The sequence below is a fragment of the Phyllostomus hastatus genome, unplaced genomic scaffold (assembly GCF_019186645.2).
Source record: "Phyllostomus hastatus isolate PE091 unplaced genomic scaffold, TTU_PhHast_1.1 phas_contig_432, whole genome shotgun sequence".
In the NCBI taxonomy this organism is placed as follows: domain Eukaryota; kingdom Metazoa; phylum Chordata; class Mammalia; order Chiroptera; family Phyllostomidae; genus Phyllostomus; species Phyllostomus hastatus.
This window is the reverse complement of record NW_025333880.1, coordinates 4,131,816-4,153,748: the sequence shown is the minus strand read 5'-3', so window position 1 is coordinate 4,153,748 and position 21,933 is coordinate 4,131,816. Positions and strand designations below refer to the sequence as shown.

Sequence of the window (21,933 nt, the reverse complement as noted above, 5' to 3'; positions counted from 1 at the left end):
TCATTTGGAGTAAAAAGAAATTTTTCTAGAGGACCTTTTGAGACTCAGGGCCCTAAGGATGAGGAAGCCATACTTCAATATGCTTAACAGGGAAGGTGAGCAGAATGGGAGAAAATTACTTCCAAAGTCTACTTGTTCCTCCTTCCGTGTCTTTGTAAAGGAAACAAGTCTTGTGTACCTTTTGGATATTGCAACAAACAAGCATTTGCCCTCCTTTGTGTTTTGCAGTAGTTTATCTGCCTCCCTTGAGCCGGAAAGCCTCGGGCTTGGCAGTGCCAACAGCAGCCAAGACTCCCTCCACAAAGCCCCCAAGAAGAAGGGAATCAAGTCTTCAATAGGACGTTTGTTTGGTAAAAAGGAGAAAGCTCGACTTGGGCAGCTCCGTAAGTATGAGTGTCTGACTCTTTTTCTACTCAGTGCAGTCACTTATGAGTGTCCGTCTGTTTTTTATTTCATTTCGTTTCTCGGTTTTTAAATTTTTTCTTTTTCTTATCTGACAAACTCTCCATTTTAACCAGCTTTATAAAACCAATTTAGCTGAACAAATGTTTGACAAAATTTACAAGAAAAGAATACTCTATTATAAAACTTTCAGCACTTCCAGTTTCTCTGTTAATAGGCATAACTAGAATTTATTTAATGCTGACTCTGTGACAGACACAAAAAACCTCTGAGGGAAAGTGCTATTACTGTTATTCTCATTTATTGACAAGAAAACATTGTCTTAGTAATTTGCAAAACTGAAATATCGCTCCTAGTTCCAGTGTTTCAAAACCCCCTTGAAACCATTGTGTATTCTGCCACTTGGAACATAGATGTGTGTAAAAGCTTAGCTATGTGAATTTAACAGCTTTTATTTTTTTGGAAAAAAATCAGAAACCTACAAAAGACCAAAATAATTGTTAAGTCAAAATAAAGCATGTGACATGTGAGACATAAAATGTAAAGGATAGGGCTTCTTTGTTTAAAGCTATGACAGCTTCCCACTATCAAGCTCTACAGCAGGTAGGTGTGGGGGGAGGGGTGGAAGGAATTGGGGAATAGGGGTTGTGTTAGAATTAGTTATTGTCAATGACTGATTGAATAAAAATCACTTGAAATGATCTTAGGTTATTACATAAACATACATATATAGATTGATAGATGGATGTATGGAGAGAGAGATTCATATATAATTTTCTAAAATGAAATAATATGTGAAATATATTTTCTGAAGTGATGATATATACATTTAGCTATTTTTGGTGTCTTCCTATATGTTTACTTTTTTTTCTAAAATTTCTATTAATTATCTGTTAAGTCATGATTGTGTCTTCTATTTTTCCCTCTTCTCCTTATGCTTTACTTAGAGTTAAATTACTGAGAAAGAAATTATTGAGAAATTTAGTCCCTATCTTCAGTAGTAAGTGCTAAACAGAATGATAAAATTTCTTAGCACTCCATTTGGCTTTCAAATAAAGAAATGCTTATTAACAAGTAATGCCTCAACTACCAGACTTACTTTCCTGTCTTGGTTCCAAAATAATTTCTGAGAATTATCTTCATCTTTTCAAATATACAATTGTAGTATTATTCAAAAATGCTTTTCCCGACTTCCACAATGTGAAACCCACTCAAAACATCAGAAACCAGTGGAAACTGATGTTTCAGCTAGCTGTGTGATTAATGTTATTCAGCAGGAGAATTAAATACTCCTGGATTTTGATTTCTCATAAAAGGACCCCATTAAACTATCAAAAATATTATTGCTTAATAAAAAAAGGAAAGGTGATTATTTTTTCGATACAAAATGTCTATTTCAAGGTAGTTTTAAATTTTGTTTTATCTTACTTGACAACTGCTTAGCAAATTCTTTGTCGTTCCCAGTATATTATAGTGTAAATCACAATGGTGTTGATAGTTAATTACTTTTGAATATTTAATTTGCTAAAATGCTAGTCATTTTATATATTTATATTCTAACATTACATATTCATCTTAGATTCCATAATTTATTTTTGCCACTTAAAATGTATATAATTGCCTTTTCACTTCATTCAGATTTTTCTATTTTTACTTTATTCTTCACTTAGATGAGTAGTTCCTTAATCACTAGAAGTTTTGCCAACAATATTGTGTCAAAATTAGGGTATCCAAGGTACAGTTAAAAGTTAGAAAAATGTAGACCTCTCCAGAAACCTAGATAGTCTTACCTATTTTCAGGTTTGTGTGTCTCTATGACACAGAACAGAACAGAAGAAATGGGAAATAATTACAATTACATTCATATCAACTCCATCTAAATCAGAAACTAACAATAGTTATAAGATTTCTGAGCTCTGAAAGTTTTCTTTCACTTGATAGAACAGTGGCAGAGTATAAACAAAATCAGAATCAGCAGCACGGTAAGGACTACATACAGTATGGGTAAGGAAGACAATGACAAATATCTGAACTTCTAGAGCTATATATATGCTACACTGAAGGTGAGTCAAAGTTCTCAGAGAAACCAAGAATATAAAGCCTTTATTCAAAATAAAATTTGACTAAACACAAATAACGTAGGCACAAGTAGGTTCCAAGAAACCATATTTGTACCCCCCCAAAAAAGATGCATGGTACCACTAGCACTTTGCTTAAGAAGTATGGACTCAGGTCTAGTTTTAGCCTGGAAGGTGGATTCAGGTTGTGAGCAAAAGACCATGAACACTTACCAACCCCAGGGACTGCCGCCTCGTGCTGCTGACTTATGCCTCTGTAGAAACTGGGGAAGGATCTCTAATGACTCTGATTTTTAATATCTTGATATGGAAACTCAGACACAGCAGCATCCCAATGCTCTTTCTTTTACCATTGAAAACAGGAGATAAGAAGGGATGACATAGAAAGTAATATGTAAAAGAACGATAGTGTCAAAGAACCAAATTGAAATTTTGAATCATGTCCTAAGATTTGGAACTCTTAGTTAAAGAATTTATTTCATAAAGATGGAGAAATATAAGTTAACCTGAGAGTAGCTATGCTAGGTGCCTTTAAATGAAATATGGTTTGGAGGAATGAATAAAACTGTAAATAAAAATATTAAAATGTTCACTTGGTTTCATCAGAAATGATAAACAACAAGGAAGGAATTTTTAATAACTCACAGAGCAGAATATTTGTAAAGGGAGAGTTATTTGCCTTAAATGGCATTCTGAAAAGTCTAGGTTAAGGTAAACTTCAGTTGTGATAGTTCAGTCAATGTGACTGAATCAATAACCCCAACCACAGAGAACCAAATTCAGTATGCTACATACTATATATTTCTATAAATGTGTTACTAACAGCAGCAATACATAAACATACATAGTCTTTCATTTAAAACCAAACCAAATCTTCAGTATGTTTCTAGCCCAGAAAATTTTACCTGCTGTTGTCTGTCCTATCCAAACAGCTAGGAACAGGGCTTTGGAAACCCAGGATCCATGACTATGCATCAATAATTAGAATCCTGACTGGCTTTATTTTTAATTTTATCTGAAAGCATTAACCTATTTTGAAACAAAAACTAATTAAGCTGTGCTTTAAAATAGCCATGTGAAATGCAGTTCATTTGTTTCATTGACAAAGTTACCCAGTAACAGAACAGGAAAGCTAGTGGATGACTCATGACATCCCTGTGGATAAGATGTCACAATGGGGCCTCAGTGATGGCAATTTTGGGTGGGAGTTATAATCAGTTTAATGATACCACCATAATTATGCCAATGAATAGAATGATGTGACCTCACTCAAGGTCTCCAGTGGCATGTTTAAGACTCACCCTCTCCTTGGCCAACACATCCCCCAATCACTTGGACATGAACATTTCAACAACACAGATATCTGATGTATGGATTACTGATATGGGAAAGAATCACAAAATAAAATAGTCTTATTCCTAAGTACTATTTTAAAAAGGTAAAATATGGAAGTTCCAAAATATCCCATTCTTATTTTTATAAGAAAACATTACAAATTTCATGTGACTCTAAAGTCAATATATTAATTAATAAATATGGACTACATTAATAAACATAATGTTGGGATAAGAGAAGACTTTTTATCCTACTCCACTATAATAAGATAACAGCCAAGGAATAGTATCCATTTCTGTTTACCACATTTTTAGAGCCATATCATAACCTTGGAGGAAGTGTAAAGGGGATGATTAAGTTGATATAGAGGACTGAGCTCACGTGAGGAGCAGATAAGTAAATGGGTGTGTTTATTCTTCTTGCTGACCCACTGATATGGCTGATTACAATATTTGAAGAGCTATTATGTAAGAGAGCTCCAGGCTTTTTCATTGCTGAGTGAAGATATAAAACTGAAAGCAGAGTGTTAAAGTTGTAGAAAGATTGACTTCATCTCAATGTAAAAAAGAACACAGGGGTGTCATAATTACATCCAAAGAGTTGCCTTATGAAGTAATGCCTTCTTTGTCACTGAAAAACTAGGTAAGTTTAAAACAAAAACTAGATAAATACTAGGAAGATCTGTTGTGGAGGGGATCCAAGCACTGGAAAGATAAACTGGATGATCTTTAAAGGTCTACTTCAACCCTAATAACACTGAATGTTATTAACTGAATAACACTGAGATAACACTGAAACTCTAACATTTAAGTCTCTGTCAAGCAACTCTTTTTAATAAAACATATATCATGAATTATTTATTATAAGAATGTATTTGTGGAGTTCTTGCCAAGATGGAGGTGTAGGTTGAAACACTTTGCTTCCTTGTACAACCAAAAACCGGAGAACAACCAATTTAAAAACAATAAACTACCAGAACTGCCTGGAAATCAGATTGCATGGAATTCTGACAACCAAAGAGTTAAAGAAACAGTCACCTAGACCAGTAGGAGGGGCAGAGATGGGAGACAGGCGGTGGAGCAGAGAGGATGCACAGCAAGGTGGCAGACAGCATGGGTAAGTTGGGCCTGACTAAATGGAAAACTAAAGACTCAAAGCTAGCTGTAAGATACTGTGGGGGTTGTGATGGTGGGAGAAACTTCCAGTCTCCCAGGAGAATTTGCTGGAAAGCAGGGCTAGAGTGGAGCAAGCAAGCGGCATTGTTCCCTTTCTGATCCCTCTCTCACAGACAGCATCACAATGCAGCAAAGAGGGTTGTCCTACCCCATGAATACCTAAGGTTCTGCCCCTTACAATATAACAGGTACTCGGAGGCAAAGAAATATGACACAAATGAAAGAACAGATTAAAATTCCAGAAAAAGAGCTAAGCAATGAGGAGATAGACAACCTATCTGATGCAGAGTTCAAAACACTGGTAATCAGGATGCTCAGAGAACTGACTGAGCTGGGTCACAAAATGAAGGAAGAAGTTAATGCTACCCAAAGTCAAATAAAACAAAATATACAGGGAACCAACAGACAAGGGAAGTAAACCAGGACTCAAGTCAACAGTTTGGAACAAAAGGAAGAAATAAACATCCAACCAGAACAGAATGAAGAAATAATTCAAAAAATGAGGAGAGGCTTAGAAACCTATGGGACAACTTTAAGTGCTCTAACATCAGAATCGTATGGGGTATCAGAAGAAGAACAAGAGCCTGAAATTGAAAATTTATTTGAACAAATACAAAGGAAAATTTCCCCAATATGGTGAAGGAAATAGACTTCCAGGAAGTCCAGGAAGCCCAGAGAATCCCAAAGAAATTGGACATAAGGAGGAATATACCAAGGCACATCATAATTAAATTACCCAAGATTAAAGATAAAGAGACACTCTTAAGAGCAGCAAGAGGAAAGGAGAGAGTTATCTACAAAGAAGTTCATATAAGACTATCAGCTGATTTCTCAAAAGAAACCTTACAGGCAACAAGAGGTTGGAAAGAAGTATTTGAAATCATGAAAGGCAAGGATGTACATCCAAGATTACCTAGCAAAGCTATCATGGGAGGGCAGATAAAGTGCTTCCCAGATAGGGTAAAGTTAAGGGGTTCATCATCACCAAGCCTTTATTATATGAAATGTTAAAGGGACTTATCTAAGAAATATAAGAATGAAAACTGTGAATAGTAAAATGACAAACTCAAAACTATCAACAACCGAACCTAAAAAATAAAAACAAAATCTTAGCAAACAACTAGAACAGAAACAGAACCAGTGAAATGGGAGATCACATAGAGGATTTTCAATGGGGAGAGGGAGGGATAGAATGGGGGGAGGTACAGGGAATAAGAAACATAATTGGTAGGCATAAAATAGATGGGGGGAGGTTAAGAAGAGTATAAGAAACAGAGAAGCGAAAGAACTTCTATGTACAACCCATGGACATGAACTGGGTTGGGGGGGGTGGAATGCTGGAGGATGAGGAGGTGCAGGGTGGAGAGGGGATAAATGGGAGAAAAAAATGGGAAAAAAATATAATAGCATAATCAATAAAATATTCTTAAAAAAACAAATTCTAAAAATCCTATATTAAATACATGAGGCAGATGGCAGATGACATAGCTCTTTAAACAAATACTGTAGTGCAACTTCTAATGAAGTGAGTAAATATCCTTCAAGAAAAGAATGTATTTGTATTTTTAAATCACAGAATTTTAGAGTTAGACAATATCTAAAGATTGCGTAGTGGCCCGCATTCAGTGCTGTAAGAAAACAGATGTGAGTTGAACGATGATCAAAGTAAAGCAGCTGCTTGGTAGGAGAGCTGGTTTGGGTTCCCAGCTCTCACTTCTGGCCTCGTGCTCCAGACAGTACACTCTGGAAACTCTCAATCAAAAATGCCTCCTTGAGGTCCTAGTCCCGTAGTACAACTTTGTTAACAAAATTTAAAATGTGATTATTTTACTAAGGTTATAACTTTTTCAGAATATTACGTATAAATGCATAAAAATTAAATAAATTCAAGGCAATATTAAAAAATTACAGAATACAGCATAAGTTTTCTTATGAAGCATACAGATATAAGTAAGGAGTTCAGACTATTAATTTTTTTCTTCTTGGATACATTTGATTCTACAAGGAATATCTCCATGCACTTTTCCTACAGAATTGAAAAGATGTAAAGCTAGAGTTTCAAATAGAACTTATTCCTGAGAACCAAAGCCACATGAAAGAACAAACTAGTAAGGAGAATGTGATGGAAAGGAACTTGGGTCTCTTCCTTGGTTAGTCAGAAAGTGGGTTATTGGCTGACATCAGAAATGTGAAACCAAACTATCAAGCAAAGGAGATGATCAGGACTCAGGCAAGTTAGCTGCCTGTAGAGAGATTGGAAATGCGGAGCTCAGAGGCTGCAACTTGAAGCAGAGATAAGCACATAAGTGAAATGACCGAAGTTCCAGGGTCAAGTATCAAAACAGAAGCTAGAAGTCAGCAATCAAGTACCATGCTAGGAGGCATTTACCTAACGCTTACACAAGTGGTAATAGAATGCGGAGGAAAGGGAGAGATGTTAAAAAATATACTGCCTCTGGGGGAATCATCTGCTCCATATGATTTTAATGTTAATTCGTTTACTACCTGGGAAACACTAGCTCTCCCAGGTCTTCAGAGAGCCCTAATAATAACGACTATAAATAAAAAACAGAACACACATGACCAGCCTAGCTGATGTTAACAGAGAACGGTGAGGATAAAGAAGAGATGACATTGATAGGCATTGCAAGAGAGGAAACAGAAATCAAAAACAAAAGGATCTTCAAGAATGGAGAATTGAACAAATAGAACCACATACAGCAAAGCTATGAAAAGATAGTAGAAAGAAGAAAATATATTAATTTTGAACAGGCAGAATTCCCAATTAAAGATATATAAAGTGTATATATTACTGATTTTTTTAAAGAGCTACTTTTACAAATTTCCTTTTAATGCACCTGAGAAGCAATACATTTCAAAGAGATTTCTTGCCTACTAAATTGCATATCCCTTAGTTTATGGTCATCTGACAGATGTATTATAACTGTCTGAGCTCATTGACCTGCTATATAATGAGTATAAAAAAGAAAACAATTGCATCATGACAAAAACAGAATCAGCACTGCACCAGCACTATTTAGCAAGTGCTGTTCTACACATAAAATTTGGTGGCTGTACTGGCCTTTTCCCAAAATATCAGGTATTTCCTAGATGCTGTGAAACTAACAGATATATAAATTCCACAAAGTATCAATTAAAGATGACTCATTCTCTGCAGGGTGAAAGGGCCTTTCTTTGGAGAAAGCAATATTTAGCTTCAATTATGAATGCATTTTGTACACACTCTTTATGAGCCAGGCACTGCCCAGGTGCATCCTCCAGAGAGCTAACAGACATGAAACAATTAAGTAAACAGTTATCAATTCAAGTGTAAATATAAAATGAGTGGTATGAAATAATACTGAAGAGAAGTCAAATAAAAGAGTGATGAAGCTGCTTGCCAGCAGCAGTTTATAGTCTCAGTCTCTCTGGAGTTAGAGGTCTCCTTTTTTTATACAAAAGTAGGGACTTCTGCTGGAAAAATGGAGAGGCAGAGACCTTAAAATTCAGATTTGTGCCACAGATTTCTCCATACGTGTATGTCAACGGCCAACAGGAAAGAAATTATTTTGAATAGAGTCTAAAATCCAGGCAGTATCGAGATTATTTTTCTCTCATAACCCAAATGGACAAATATCTCCAACCAGTACCACTTGTAGATTCAGTCATAAGAGGGTCTTTCCTTGAATTCCTCAACCTTAATCCTAGGAGGCCTTACACTTTGCAGCAGCTTTACTGAAATTCTCCAAGAGCTTTCCTCTGGTGCCTGAGAAAGGCTGAGGCTGGAATTGCCATCATGGCAGGGCACTCTTAGCAAAAAATAGGTAGACCAGTGTGGGTCCAGTTGCTGAAAGAACTGAAATTTTCTGCTACATTTCAGAGTCTTGGACCAGCCAGGGAGGCAGTATCATTTAATCTAACTAAACCATATGGACCTGGGTCCCTGTTTCTCCCTATCAAGGTGCTCCCTAATTCTCTAATCCATGTCCTGCTGAGCACAGAGACTTGCACCTATGGGATTGTTCTGGACCAGTGGCCTGCGCCTGGTTCCAGAAGGGTAGTGTAACAACTGAACCATCCACTTCTGCTGGCCAGAATGATATTGTGTAATATTGAACCACTGGATTGTTGCCCCACTGATTTTGGGTTACTCACAATGTTCACATAGAAAAAGGACTGGAAAAAGTACTGAATTGGGTCCCTCACACTTTAGGAGTGGTCCTTTCTCTGTCACTTCCAAATCCTCCAAGTTCTTATAAAAATATACTTGAAGATGAATAGCCCAGAGAACTTTGAGGGCCAGAATTTTGACTTGGGACTTAGTATGTGCAACTACTAGTGGGTTATGGACAAGGCAACATATAATTTATTATCTGAACATCCACTGAATCATAAGACTCAAGCCCTCAATGCCTAAGTTTCTTTTTCCATGAGATGGGTGGAGTTAATGCTGTTCTTTCCACAGTCCTAGTGGATCTCCTAAAAAAGGAGTTACCCACAAGCCAGTGTTTCTCATCAGGGGCACTCTTGTCATTTTTGGAAAGACAAGGGATTCTCTACTTATTGAGGATGTTTAGAATTCTGGTCCCCTACTTAACATGTATTAGTTTCCTTTTGCAGTCATTGTGACATCTGAAAATGTAGTGGCCTCGTTTGACCAACATAAGTAAATATTTGCACTCTCTCCCTGAGGGGTTGATGCTATCTCCAGTGTAAGAGCCACTCGTGTATAGCCCTGCCAACAGAAATATAATGCAAGCCACAGATGTGAATCACATTTTTTTTATTTTTCTAATAACCACAGTAAGAAAAGTGAGACAGGGGAGATGAATTTTAATAATATATTTTATTTAAAGCAATATATGAAAACTTTATATTTCTACATGTAATCAGATACAATTATTAATTAGTTATGTGTATATATTGTATACACATATATTTTACATTGAGTTTTCAAAATATTGTGCATATTTTATACTACAGTATTTAATTTGGACTAGCCACATTTCAGGTGCTCAATCTACACACCTAAATAGTGAATAAAATATCAGCATAGATGAATAGATATTCCTAAAGTCCACACAGCCATAGGAGCTTGCTGATACCTGGACAAAATGAAGCACACTCACCTTTACAAGTTAGCTAACTGGTCAGGCACATGGAAAGATGAACTTGGGATTTATGGGGCAGCTGGATCAGTTCTATGAAAGAATATTCTTTTCATCTAGAAATAGTTTAATTGGGCTAAAAAATGAATGTAATTATGCTTTTGATCCTGCTTAAAGGTACATTCCTATATATGTTGCATAAAAATAATTTTACCTAATCTATTAAAGTGTCATTTTCAATTGGCATTTACAAACTGGATGTGTCCACAGTCTTTACTAAATTCTTCATTCAAAGGATATTGATTTTGAACTACTTATAGTATTTTCAAGCTCCTCATGCCTTTTATTTTTATAATTTTATTTATAAGAAGCAAATTCAAATACCTGTTCTTTCTAGGTCTAGTTTTGACTTACAAAATTCTTCTAGAGCTTTCATTTCTCTTCCAGAGTTTTCTTTAAATTTTTTTTTCTGTAATTGAAATCTTTGGCTCTTGATCAAATTTTCATCAAAATTTAGTTGTTACTGTTTGTTTTGAAGAATAAAAAGTCTAATCCAACCACCTGGGGGCTGAAAATATCTCACTGCTTTGAATGGGTCTTTCTCATCAATCTCTATGTCCCCATAGGTACAGCTGAAAAATTTTGTAGCTTTAAAATGAATCAATCACTTCCATTTACATTCAAAGAGTACAATTTTATTGTTAATTGCAGATTGTGAATAATAATTTATGGATATACAGTAAGGCAAGTATACCAATGAGAGAAATAAAATGAAAATATTCACTTATTGTGCATTATGGAAAAGTCCCATATTTAAAAATGATCCCCAAGAGTGCTTTAGTTAGCTATTAGATGACTTTCCTAATGATACCAATAATGAAAACCTTTTATAATAAAAAATTCTTTTAGGTATTAATTGCACATTTGCATAATTGAATAAAATAAAATTTGGTCCCCAAACTATGAATTCCTGCATAAGATCTAGATAGCCATCAATGTGTTTTTAGTCGAATAGACCTTTCTTACAGCTTATAAGAGTAACTTGTTACATCAATGACCCAAAATTAATAGCATCGAGTATTATAAATTATTTACTAAAGTAAACTATAAAAAACAGTACTAATAAAATTTGTCCCTGGTCAAGTCTTACAAATATTGGGTAAGGAAATATCAATTTTAATGACAGAGAATAAAAGTTATCTTTAAGAGTTCTTATTTACTGATATATTGGTATAATTTCTTGTGTAGTCTTTGTAAGAATTAATATTAACTTAAATCTTTGTATCTCATCTTGAGCTTAATTGGAGCCTAAATCCACTTTCATTTTATATATATGGAAATATATATAAATGGTATCTATATATCATGTATTTCATATTATATATATGTGATATATGTAATACCTTAATCTACTTCAGTATATTGAGCATTTTTCATGTTTTTACTTAGAATAGATACCAAAGAGAAAACAGCCCAGAATTAACTCCTCATTTTTCAGCTATAACAAATATATATGAATTAATCTATGTACAGGTATTCTGAATTAAATAATTGCACTAGAAAATATGTGATTCTGTGTTTGATGCTTAACATATTTCTTCTTTCATTCCAGGGAGATATATATATATATTATGTGTATATAATATATATACAAAATATATTATATGTAATATGTTTTATATATTATATATGTATATTATATATATATAATATATATATAAAATAGATTCCAGGGCCAATAAAATTGCCACTAAACCCAGTAATTTTTGACCTACTAATAAAAACAATTCTTACAAGGGTCTTTTTAAAAACAGACCTAGAATTTTTGAAGGTATTATAATGAAATTAACAAAACAAAACCTGCAAGAACATAGGAAATTCTGGAAGTAAAGTGTGGACTGGACATAGGGGTCATGCAGGGGAGCAAAAGAGGGTTCCAAAAGCTACACATGGAAAGATTTTAGAAGTCAGGAAATGCTTCTCCATTCTCTTGACATGGAATTGAAGATATTCACTCATTGGCCTATCAATGATCCCATTATAGATAAAATTAAAAATTTTTAAATGTTGAAAAACCTCAATAAAACACAGATATTTTCTCTTATGTTTCTTTGGAAAAATAGTAAGAGAGACCCTGAGACTTGTAAACTGTAGATTCACGTGTTTGTCAGTGCATGGGCCACATGTATTACGTTTGCTACCGGGTACCACTGCCTAGTCCAAGAGTAGATCATTTTTCACTCTCTCAGTGTGTGTTTATGTGTGTACCCATGCTATTTTATGCATGTTGGTTTGGAAATATAATGACAACCCAAAAAAACAAAGTGGGGAAATGTGATACTAACTCATTGCTCAAATAAGTGTTTAAGAATTTAATTTCGGATTTGACACAATGTATACGAACTAATGTGGATAGTTACTTCTCCACAGGAGGCTTCATGGAGACAGAAGCCGCAGCTCAGGAGTCCTTGGGTTTAGGCAAACTTGGAACTCAAGCTGAGAAGGACAGAAGACTGAAGAAAAAGTAGGTTTGCAGATTTTTTCCTCCTTTTTCTAACTTTAATTTGCGCTCTGTCATTACTTGTGGGGAATTTAGAAAGAAACTAGTTAGAAAGAAATCAACAAACAGAAGCAGATATTTCCCTGGCATTCTTAAAACTATTCAGAGATCACGTTTTCTGATTCTAATAGGTTACAGTTTGAAATGAGTAGAGTTCACCTAGAGTAGAAATGAAGTTTCTCTAAATACACTTGTGTTATTTCAAAACACAAATATATTTAATGTATTTAAACATAGGCCTACAAACATCTATTTGATGTTAAATTTAGTAATGAATCACTATGATAAAATGAGAGAATAAACTATCCTTTATTGTGTTTCTTCTTATGACAAGAAAAGTATCCCCTCTTAAAATGAAGTTTTTCAAAGGAGAGCATTCCTCTGAGTGATTGAATATAAACCTATTTTAGGCTCATAGCAGATTGTTTCACATCTGTCAGGAAACTAATAGTGTATCTTTTCATTCACATATAGTATGGACATTTACATGACTTGCAAAATTGGCAAATTTTGATCCTCAGCAGCAATTGGAAAGCAAGTGAATCCATAAATAACTTTTTTTAAACATTTAAACATAGTAACATAGTAACATTTTTAAACATAGTAACATTTTTAGTGATGAAATAGCACGTTTATAACATGTCCTTAAAAGCCAATGAATTTCTCTTATTCCAGAATCTGGTGGCTGGTAACACCTTTTCCTCCCTCTCAAATGTTCTTGGCTCTCATCATTGTTACTGTAAGAGAGATGTTCTCATGGTTATAGTATTCAGACTAATCAATTTACTTCATATTTTGCCAACTCACTTGCTTTGCTGTTGTGTGCTAATGAGAAAATATTACTTACAAGTTGCAACACAATTCACTCACCTAATTGTTTCATTTATTTGCTACTTACAAAAGTTAGGTATTTATCCAAATTCAGAAGACAAATACTGTGCAGAAAATAGAAATAACACTAGATAATTATTTTTTAAATACAGTGAAATGATTTTAATAATTATCACTCAAAATGAATATTTAAATATCACAATATGCTTGAAATCTCTTAACTTCATTTATTCCTATCAAAGATTATTTTAGTCAATGTTATGGTTATTTATTGAGAAAAAATTTACATCTTCTCCTTTGATTTTTTAAAAATTTATTCCATGAGTAAAAGATTTTCAATTTTAGACAATGAAAATTACTTTAAGTCTCAAGGAATAAGAATAGTCATAACCAAGCCTGGCTAATGGATTTGGTTTATTTCTCTTAATAGTTATTTTTTATTTTTTCTACAATGAAATATTTACATATACAGTGGTACCTTAGTACTTGTCATTAATGTATTCTGGAACTCATGACAAGTGCCAAAACCAATGAGTAACAATAAAGCATTTTCTCTTGTGGGTCAGCGTCATGACTCATGCAAGTTGTAGCAAGTGTGATGCCCCAAGCAAGCACCTCAAGTGCTGAAACATTTTGTCTCATCAAAATGTGACAAGTTCAGGGCTTGACAAGTTCTGAAACTGATGAGTACCAAAGTATGCCTGTGATGGCAATGTGGCCAGCTTTTGCATTGTATACAATGCTGATATTGAGGCAATGCATCACTATCGTTCATTGGTTGTTTATGGTACTAAGTTAAGTGTACTTTGACAGCTACTAAAGTTAAATATCCCAATTATACAATGATTTTTAAAATAAAACATTTAAAGTTTAGCTGTTATTAACTTTACATACTGTTGGATTGGTTTGATATTAATGTTATGGAATTATTTTTCAAATCCTAAGTACCCTCACAGTCAGAAGCCAATTTTAGTTCTGGATATAATTTGAAAATCTTACTATGCTTGACTTTTGAGTTTTATGTTGCAACATGTCTTGGCAAAGTATGATTTTAAAATGCATTAGATAGAATAATTTTATTTGCTATAATAAAAATATTAAGAACATTCTTTAATATCATAAAAGCTAACATTTCTCAATATAATAATTTCCAGTAGAATAATAGTATTTGGGTTCAAGTGAATCCAACACAGTTATTTAATGGAAGAACAGAAGTCTTTCTTTTTTATTGTCTGTACTATAGCAAGAACCCCAGGAGCACAGATATGTAACCAGGATTTGTAAAAATAGACGTATAGTGCCAGCACTCACTCAGGGCCTGGATGACACTACGACCGGGCTTCTGGGTGGCCACGTGTGAAGTGTCTTCACATAATGAGTTTTATCAGATAGACAAGATAAATCATTTTTAAATTATAGAGTTTCTAAATGTATTTAAATTAAATTTTTATTATTAATTATTATTCAACATTGGCCACTTATTCTTACATTTTCTAAACTATTTAAATTTTTAGTTAGGTGTAGGGACAAAAAGGGGTTTTCCTAAAACTGAATTCCCAAATTAGATAAACTTATCACACAGAAAGAGCTGGGTAGTCGCAGTCTTCCAAGATGCAGATGCATAAGTCCTACCTCTCCTTAAAAATAGCATCGACAACTTTATTATTCCATAAAAATGTTACTCTGGAATCAGGGACCATAATCCCACAAGGAAGGAAATGAAAATTTTATGTCTTTAGCGTCTTTGCTTGAAGAAGAAGTTTTGAAATATCAATGTTAAATGTGTTTATATTAATGTCTCACCAGACTTCTTACCTTATTTTTTCTCCTGGAATATATTTAACTTCCAATTACCTATATCATCTCTCTGGAAATGTGATGATAGAGTGTTTGGCAAACTCACTAAATACTTACAGATCCAAAAATATATTTTACATCTAAAATTAATTGATAATTGCCAAAAGTATAAAACTATTAGTTTAAAATAATTTTCTCTCAAAACTTTGAGAGTATTACTCTTCCTGCTTCCAGTCATATCTACTGTCAGTGATTGTCATTTGTATAAAACTGGGAGGGTTTCTTTAACATCTCTTTCTCTAAAAGTCTAAGATTTTTCTTTTTATCTTTGGGGTCCATAAATGTTATGTGTGTTTCTAGTCAATGTTTTATTTTTCTGCTTTATACTTTTAATCTGAAGATTTTTTAGACCAAACTGTCTTATATTTATTGACCAAAAGAACTTTTATTTTTAGACTCAACTTTGTTTCCAAGAAGCTAATTTTTACAAATAGTATGGCATTAAATATGAAGTTGTCTGTTTCAGGAGCATTGCATTTATCTAACACTCATGACAGTCCTTGACAGGCAGTGAACATATTAAAATTCATGAATACCCAGTGGTCACTTATCTCCAGAAATATAAATTCTGAAATTTTAAAATAAATTTTTGTTTGCTAATATTTTCTTCCTGCATTTTTAACACTGTATAATTTTTACTAAGATGTATATTCATGCTAAAATTTGTATCTTGAGATGAATTAAACTATATATAATATACATCTTAATATATTAACTAACTTATCATTTTTAATTTTACTTGTAATATGAGTAAATATTTTATATTTTTTATTTGTTATGTTCTCCTGAATGGATATTACTGCTAAATGAAAATGGATTTTATATTTGAAATCAATTTTCAACATCATTAAAATGAAATTAACATTCCAACTCAGCTATCAGCAGCATCCTCTAGAGTAGAGTTTTACCCGTGGAGCAGGGCAGTCACAGTTCATCATTACCAATGAATCTTTATGTCAGAACTTCAAAGACATAAAAATGAAGCTCTGTAGATTTCATTAATTTATTTCCATTGCAGTCCCGAGGGACTCCTTCAGTACCTAATCTTTAATGTATTTTAAAACCCTGCATTTTTAATCTTTAGCACTTGGAAGGTTCAGAGGTTGCCTATCTCCAAGCAAAATAAATGTCACAGAAAATATTCCTCATTAAAGTGTCACAGAAATTCTACAACAGTTTTTCATTTAATACATATTTATTAAAGGCCTATGTGCCAAGTTAAATTTAAAAACAACTTGTATTTCAGAGGTTAACTTGTAAGACATATATTAGAAGCTTTAAATACATTTTCCCACCTAAGCAATGCTGTATGTATGGAAGGTGAATGCCTTTGCTTCCCCCACAAATACCTATTTTGTAAGCATGCCAAAGCAACTAAGTCTTGCTAGATTAAGCAAAAGGGAGAATTCACTGGTAGGATATTAGAGATCTCAGAGATTGCAGAAAAGCACAGCCAGGACAACTTCAAAATTTCAATAATAACAAATGATGAAATATTTCTCTAAAGTGTCAATAACTCATGTTTTCTACTCACATTTGTAAATTCCTAGGTGAAAGCATCTGGTTGGCCTAATGTAAAAAGTATATTTGTACTCGGATCAATTAGGTATAGTCCAGGGTTCATTTAGTTACAGACATGGCTATAAGGAAACACTCCTGGGCAACAGATTCAAAAGGATTAAATAGTGTAAAATATTTCAGAACCAAAACACAAGGTACTCCACACTCCTCTCTCAAAATATGTGTCCAAGGGTCCTACGTGGGGCTCTGGAAAGTGCATGTTCTCTGCCTGCCCTGAGCTAGAGATCTGTTGCCTCGATTGTGAATAGTCCTGCCCAGCTCCAACCATGGCCAATTGTAAGACTTCCCTGCACCTAAAAAATAATGATATCCAAAGACTAAAGTTCAAGATGCATTGCAATTTATTAGGAAAAATAAAGCTAAGGAAAACCAAAGTGCTCTTCCTATATGTTTGATCTATTTGGAGGAAGGAAGGAAAGAACATGGAAGGAATAGTTTTGCTGTTTTGAACCCACAGTACTTTATTAATACAGAGTGCATAGAACAGAAGCCCTAAAAAGTGTTGATATCTTTTGTCCATGGAAAATGGAAAATATGAACTAGTAATAGGATTTTAAAACTCAGGATAGTTACATACACTACAAGAAAGACCTCCTTTTCTAAATAAATTTATATTGTTTGTCTTGATTGGTATTAGAGAGATAGACATGAAGACAAATATTGCACTTAAGTATTTCAGGGTTTTTTCCCTTCTCGAAGTCACTCATCTTTGAATAGAATGAGAAAAGTGCCACAGGCCTACAGCCACCTAATGTTCTTATTTAAAATACGTTCTGCAGGTTAAAGACTAGTCACCTCACTGTTACTTCCCAATATAAATGTAAAACACCTATTAGATGATCACCAAGAGTAATTGGAGCTTCTCAACGATAAGCTGTGCCCTTAAATTTTAAAACATTTTCTAGACATGCAGATGAAGAAAACATGCTGTAGAAATATCATATATTGAGTTCAGCAAGGTATTTCATATACTTCTTAAAAGATACTTCTAAACATAAGATGGGAAGGAGACTGACACAATGCATTTATACCCAATGGGACCATTGTAATCAAAAGGGCTGAAGAAAGGAGCTGGTAATGACTGAGTGAAATAGAAAACGTCCAGCTCAGCACTTTTACAGATGATTTAAGTAATAACAGGCTTGTGAAAGCATGAAGCTAGCAGACATAGTTAGGTTTTTAGATAAATACTTTTGTTTAAGGAAAAGCCTTATAGAGAGATCCAAATCTAATAAGAAGTTTAATAAAGGCATTTTTGTAATTCTGCATCCAACTTTATTACTATATATATTATTTGTGTATAGGAGGGTATGGATGGGTATAATTTAGCTTTAGTGCCTAAGAAAAATGTTTCTACAAAAAGGGCAAATTAGTGAAGTCTGACAAATAAGTTAATGATTTTCAATATCCATAAAAGCAATTTTTAAGGCCAAAATTTGATGCACTGACCAGCATATAGCTGGATATTGTGTTAATTTTTTTCTGGGACATAAACTTGAAGCAGATATATTCAAAGCAACATATACATATACTCAGAGGGTCATGACCTGTATTACAAATGACACCAAACCATTTCTTCAAGGAGTGTTAGAAATAAATAGGACTATGTGGCATGTAGACAACAAAGATCCAGATGCTGCCAAGCAAAGAATAACCAAATGTATTCTTTATGGCTGTGATAAGAGCTTGGACCAAAAACAGAGGTTGTTATAAATAAATTTGGTCTATATCTAAGTGAAAACTGTTAGTGGTCATGGAACTGAGAAAAAAGAATTGACCACCTGGAAAGAGAATTGTTTCTCATGATTCTTCCCAATACAGCCCTTTCAAGCATATGTATGTGGTAAGGTTGTGATATAGGAGATTCAAATTTCAGCTGTGAGATTCTATTACATGCTCTTTAAATTATTTCTGCCCTGGGATTCTGTGATTCTCTATATAATTTGAGGACTGAACTCAGGAGAACCTCTGCTTTTTTAAGCACTTGCAGTGCTGGCATATTGCACGTACTCATAATATATTTTCCGGAAAACTGAATGCATGATTAGAAGCTGGCTGGGGAAAGAACTCTAGGGTGAAGAAGAAAACCTAAGAAAATGGAACAGGAACTAGCGCAGTGACCTTTACCCAGAAGACCAAACCAGAAACTTGAGTTTCATCTTTGCCCTTATTCTCCCTTTTCCTTCTCCTTCAATGCACCTTTGTGTCCTACTATCACCTCCATACACCACACCATTGCTATCACTTTCAATTAAAGTCACTATCATCTCCCTATATGATCACTATCACTTTCATAAACTATCATTATCACCTCCTTATACTATCCTTATCATCTCTGTATTCTATCACTCTCACTTCCATACACTACTTCCTCTATGTACTACCACTCTCACCTGTGTATACCTGTCACCTTTGTATAACATCACCGCATATACTAGCTCTTTAAAAATCTCTCAAGTGTGTTGATTTTCTTCTTTCTTTTTTCAGACCATTATACAAAAACAATCTTCACACTTTCAGCCTTACCTTTCTATAGTCCACTCTTCACACATCAGCTAATGAGATCTACCTAAAGCATTTTGGAACCTACGTGAAATCCCTCACTCATTCCCTAGCAGCCCTAGGATACATTCCAAATGCCTTTAGGTGGCCTATAAATTCCTACATTATCTGGTCCCTATTTGTTTCACCAGCTCTGTTTCTCTATTTCCAATCATACACATTATGGTCTAAATATACTTAATACTATTTATTGTGTATGATTACTCCTAGATCCTAGTGTGCATGTATTCTGTTCCATTTTCCTCCTCATCCTGTATATAGTAATGATAGTAATCTATTTATATGTAATAAATATTTAATAACCACATTGAGCAGTTATGATATGCTAGCTGCTATTCTATACATTTTGTGTTGTTACAATTTTTTATTTTCACAAATCCTTTGAAGTAGAAACTGCTGTTTCCTTCCACACAGGAGGAAACATAGCTTTCCAGGCACTGTGGCATACAAAAATTCAGATTTCCTTAGCCCAGATATTGTCTGAATTATTTAGGGTTTCAGGGCAGGGGCACAGTACATAGTCCAGTCTCTCAGTTGCACCTTGAAGGCCCTATATAATTTTAAATGGTCTATACAGGGAATCAAAAAACCCTCATTCTCTTCATATTCTGAAAACAAGTAGCATATATTTTCCCCTAAAGAATATTTTCTTATCCAACCCTATTCCTTCCTTCAAAATGAGCAACAAATATATTAAAACCAAGTTTCTTTTTTAAGACTGAAGGGGTAAGTAGTTTCAAAGCATAAGCTGTAGCCACATTATGAAATTGACTTTTTCTGATATAATTAGCCCTACATAATATTTCAAAGTTGATATAACAATGGTAATGATCACTAATAAGTAAACAATATAAAAATTACAATGTGTGCTAGTATCAATCTAACACTATTTATTCCAGTAAAACTTACTGAGTTAGTGTCTAATAAAAAGAATGATTTAGTTCCTTTTCTAAAAAGAAAAACGTCACTAATTGAGGTACATTTAAATATAATGCTGCTATCTTAGCCTAGAAAGCATTCTCCATATTTGCTTCCACAAATATAGGATGTTGCATTAGCTCATATTTTTTTCACATTTTTTATTGTTGTTCAAGTACAGTTGTCTCCATTTTCTCCCTCCACTGCCCACCACCCCAGCCATCCTCACTTGTGTTGTATTTTTTATAAGACCATTGAAGATGTGGTTTCTTTCCACAATTATTTAAAATTAGCCATTCATGAAGCAAGTTTCTCTTCCATGCCCCCGCATTTCTAAGAAGGACAGTGACCATCCATGTCCTATTCCCAGGGTTTTATTTTAAACAATAGTCTTCACCAAAAGACATTTCTTTCAAACTATGTGTGTGTGTGTGTTTTATGCATATGTATATACAAACATACAACTAAATGTGTTTCTTTCAGAACCTACGTAATCAAAACTTTAATTTTGGGCTTGACTGAGTTAAGTTTGTAGGCAAGTGAGTAACAAAGTTCTTAGAAGAATAAAGATTCTTAACATCTTTTAAAAATTTCTCTGAAAGCTTTTTGAAGTGAATATTAACTTTAAAGAAAAGCTATTTTTAAATTAGTATCATGATGAAGCATACTTAGAAGTTTTGAGCCATTTGCTTTCATTTATAAGGATCGGTAGAATTGTGCTTGGCTATCTATTTGTATAAATAGACTGACTTTGTGTATAAAGCAATTCCTGCCATTACCCTAAGGAGCTCTTATATCCATGTAGCTCACCCCATCACAGCCTGACCTTTAAGTTTCAGAGCTTCATCATTTTCACTATCATTCCCTCTCTAACTCAGACACCTCCCAAGGTTCAGTCGTATTCTGAACCTTGTCATCACCGCCGTCATTCTGTTCCAAAATTACTGATTTATGCATGTCATTCCTTTCGAACTGGAGTCCTCTCTTTATCAATTTCTTTCACTATCATATTTTTAAAAGTTACTATCCTTTCCCACTGCATAAGCCCTTTTTCTATCCTCTCTTCCTTTTCACTTCAGACTCCATGTCCATAATTTCAACACAATCAAAACTCCCTAAATTCCTTAACTCCCTTTTCTTTGCTCATACCCAAGTGTCACAACCACAGCCACCAAAGAATTTTCATTCTCCCTGTCTATGTTTGGGCACCTCTGTGTGGTAGAGAAAATTACAGCAGGCAAATTAGCTTCCGCTTCATTTGAAATTTGAACACTGCCCAGTAATCTCAATATTTTCCTCTCACCAATCTTTCTGCTCTCTGCAACCTTTGTTAGAGAACTCCACTGTCCTCAAACCTGCATCTTTTGCAGATGAGCTCACACTCTACCATAGAGGGAGAGCATGAAGAAAACAGCTGAGTACTCTCAATTATTTGCTAACACACACTGACACTTGCCCCCATCCTGCCTTTTTATTATTAAAGGTAACCAGGCTTCCCATTTTCTCAGTTATGTTGTGCTGGTGTC

General features: G+C 34.2%; 1 protein-coding gene across 19 annotated transcripts in view; it reads left to right on the top strand.

Annotated features, from left to right (window-relative positions):
- Positions 1 to 21,933, top strand: part of PPFIA2 (PTPRF interacting protein alpha 2) — a 465,199-nt gene that overhangs the window by 391,444 nt on the left and 51,822 nt on the right. For all 19 annotated transcript variants that reach the window (XM_045845003.1, XM_045845002.1, XM_045844994.1 and 16 more), the window contains 2 exons: positions 229 to 383; positions 12,529 to 12,622. In XM_045845003.1, the coding sequence (XP_045700959.1) occupies positions 229 to 383; positions 12,529 to 12,622 (249 nt within the window). The remainder of the gene's footprint in view (positions 1 to 228; positions 384 to 12,528; positions 12,623 to 21,933) is intronic.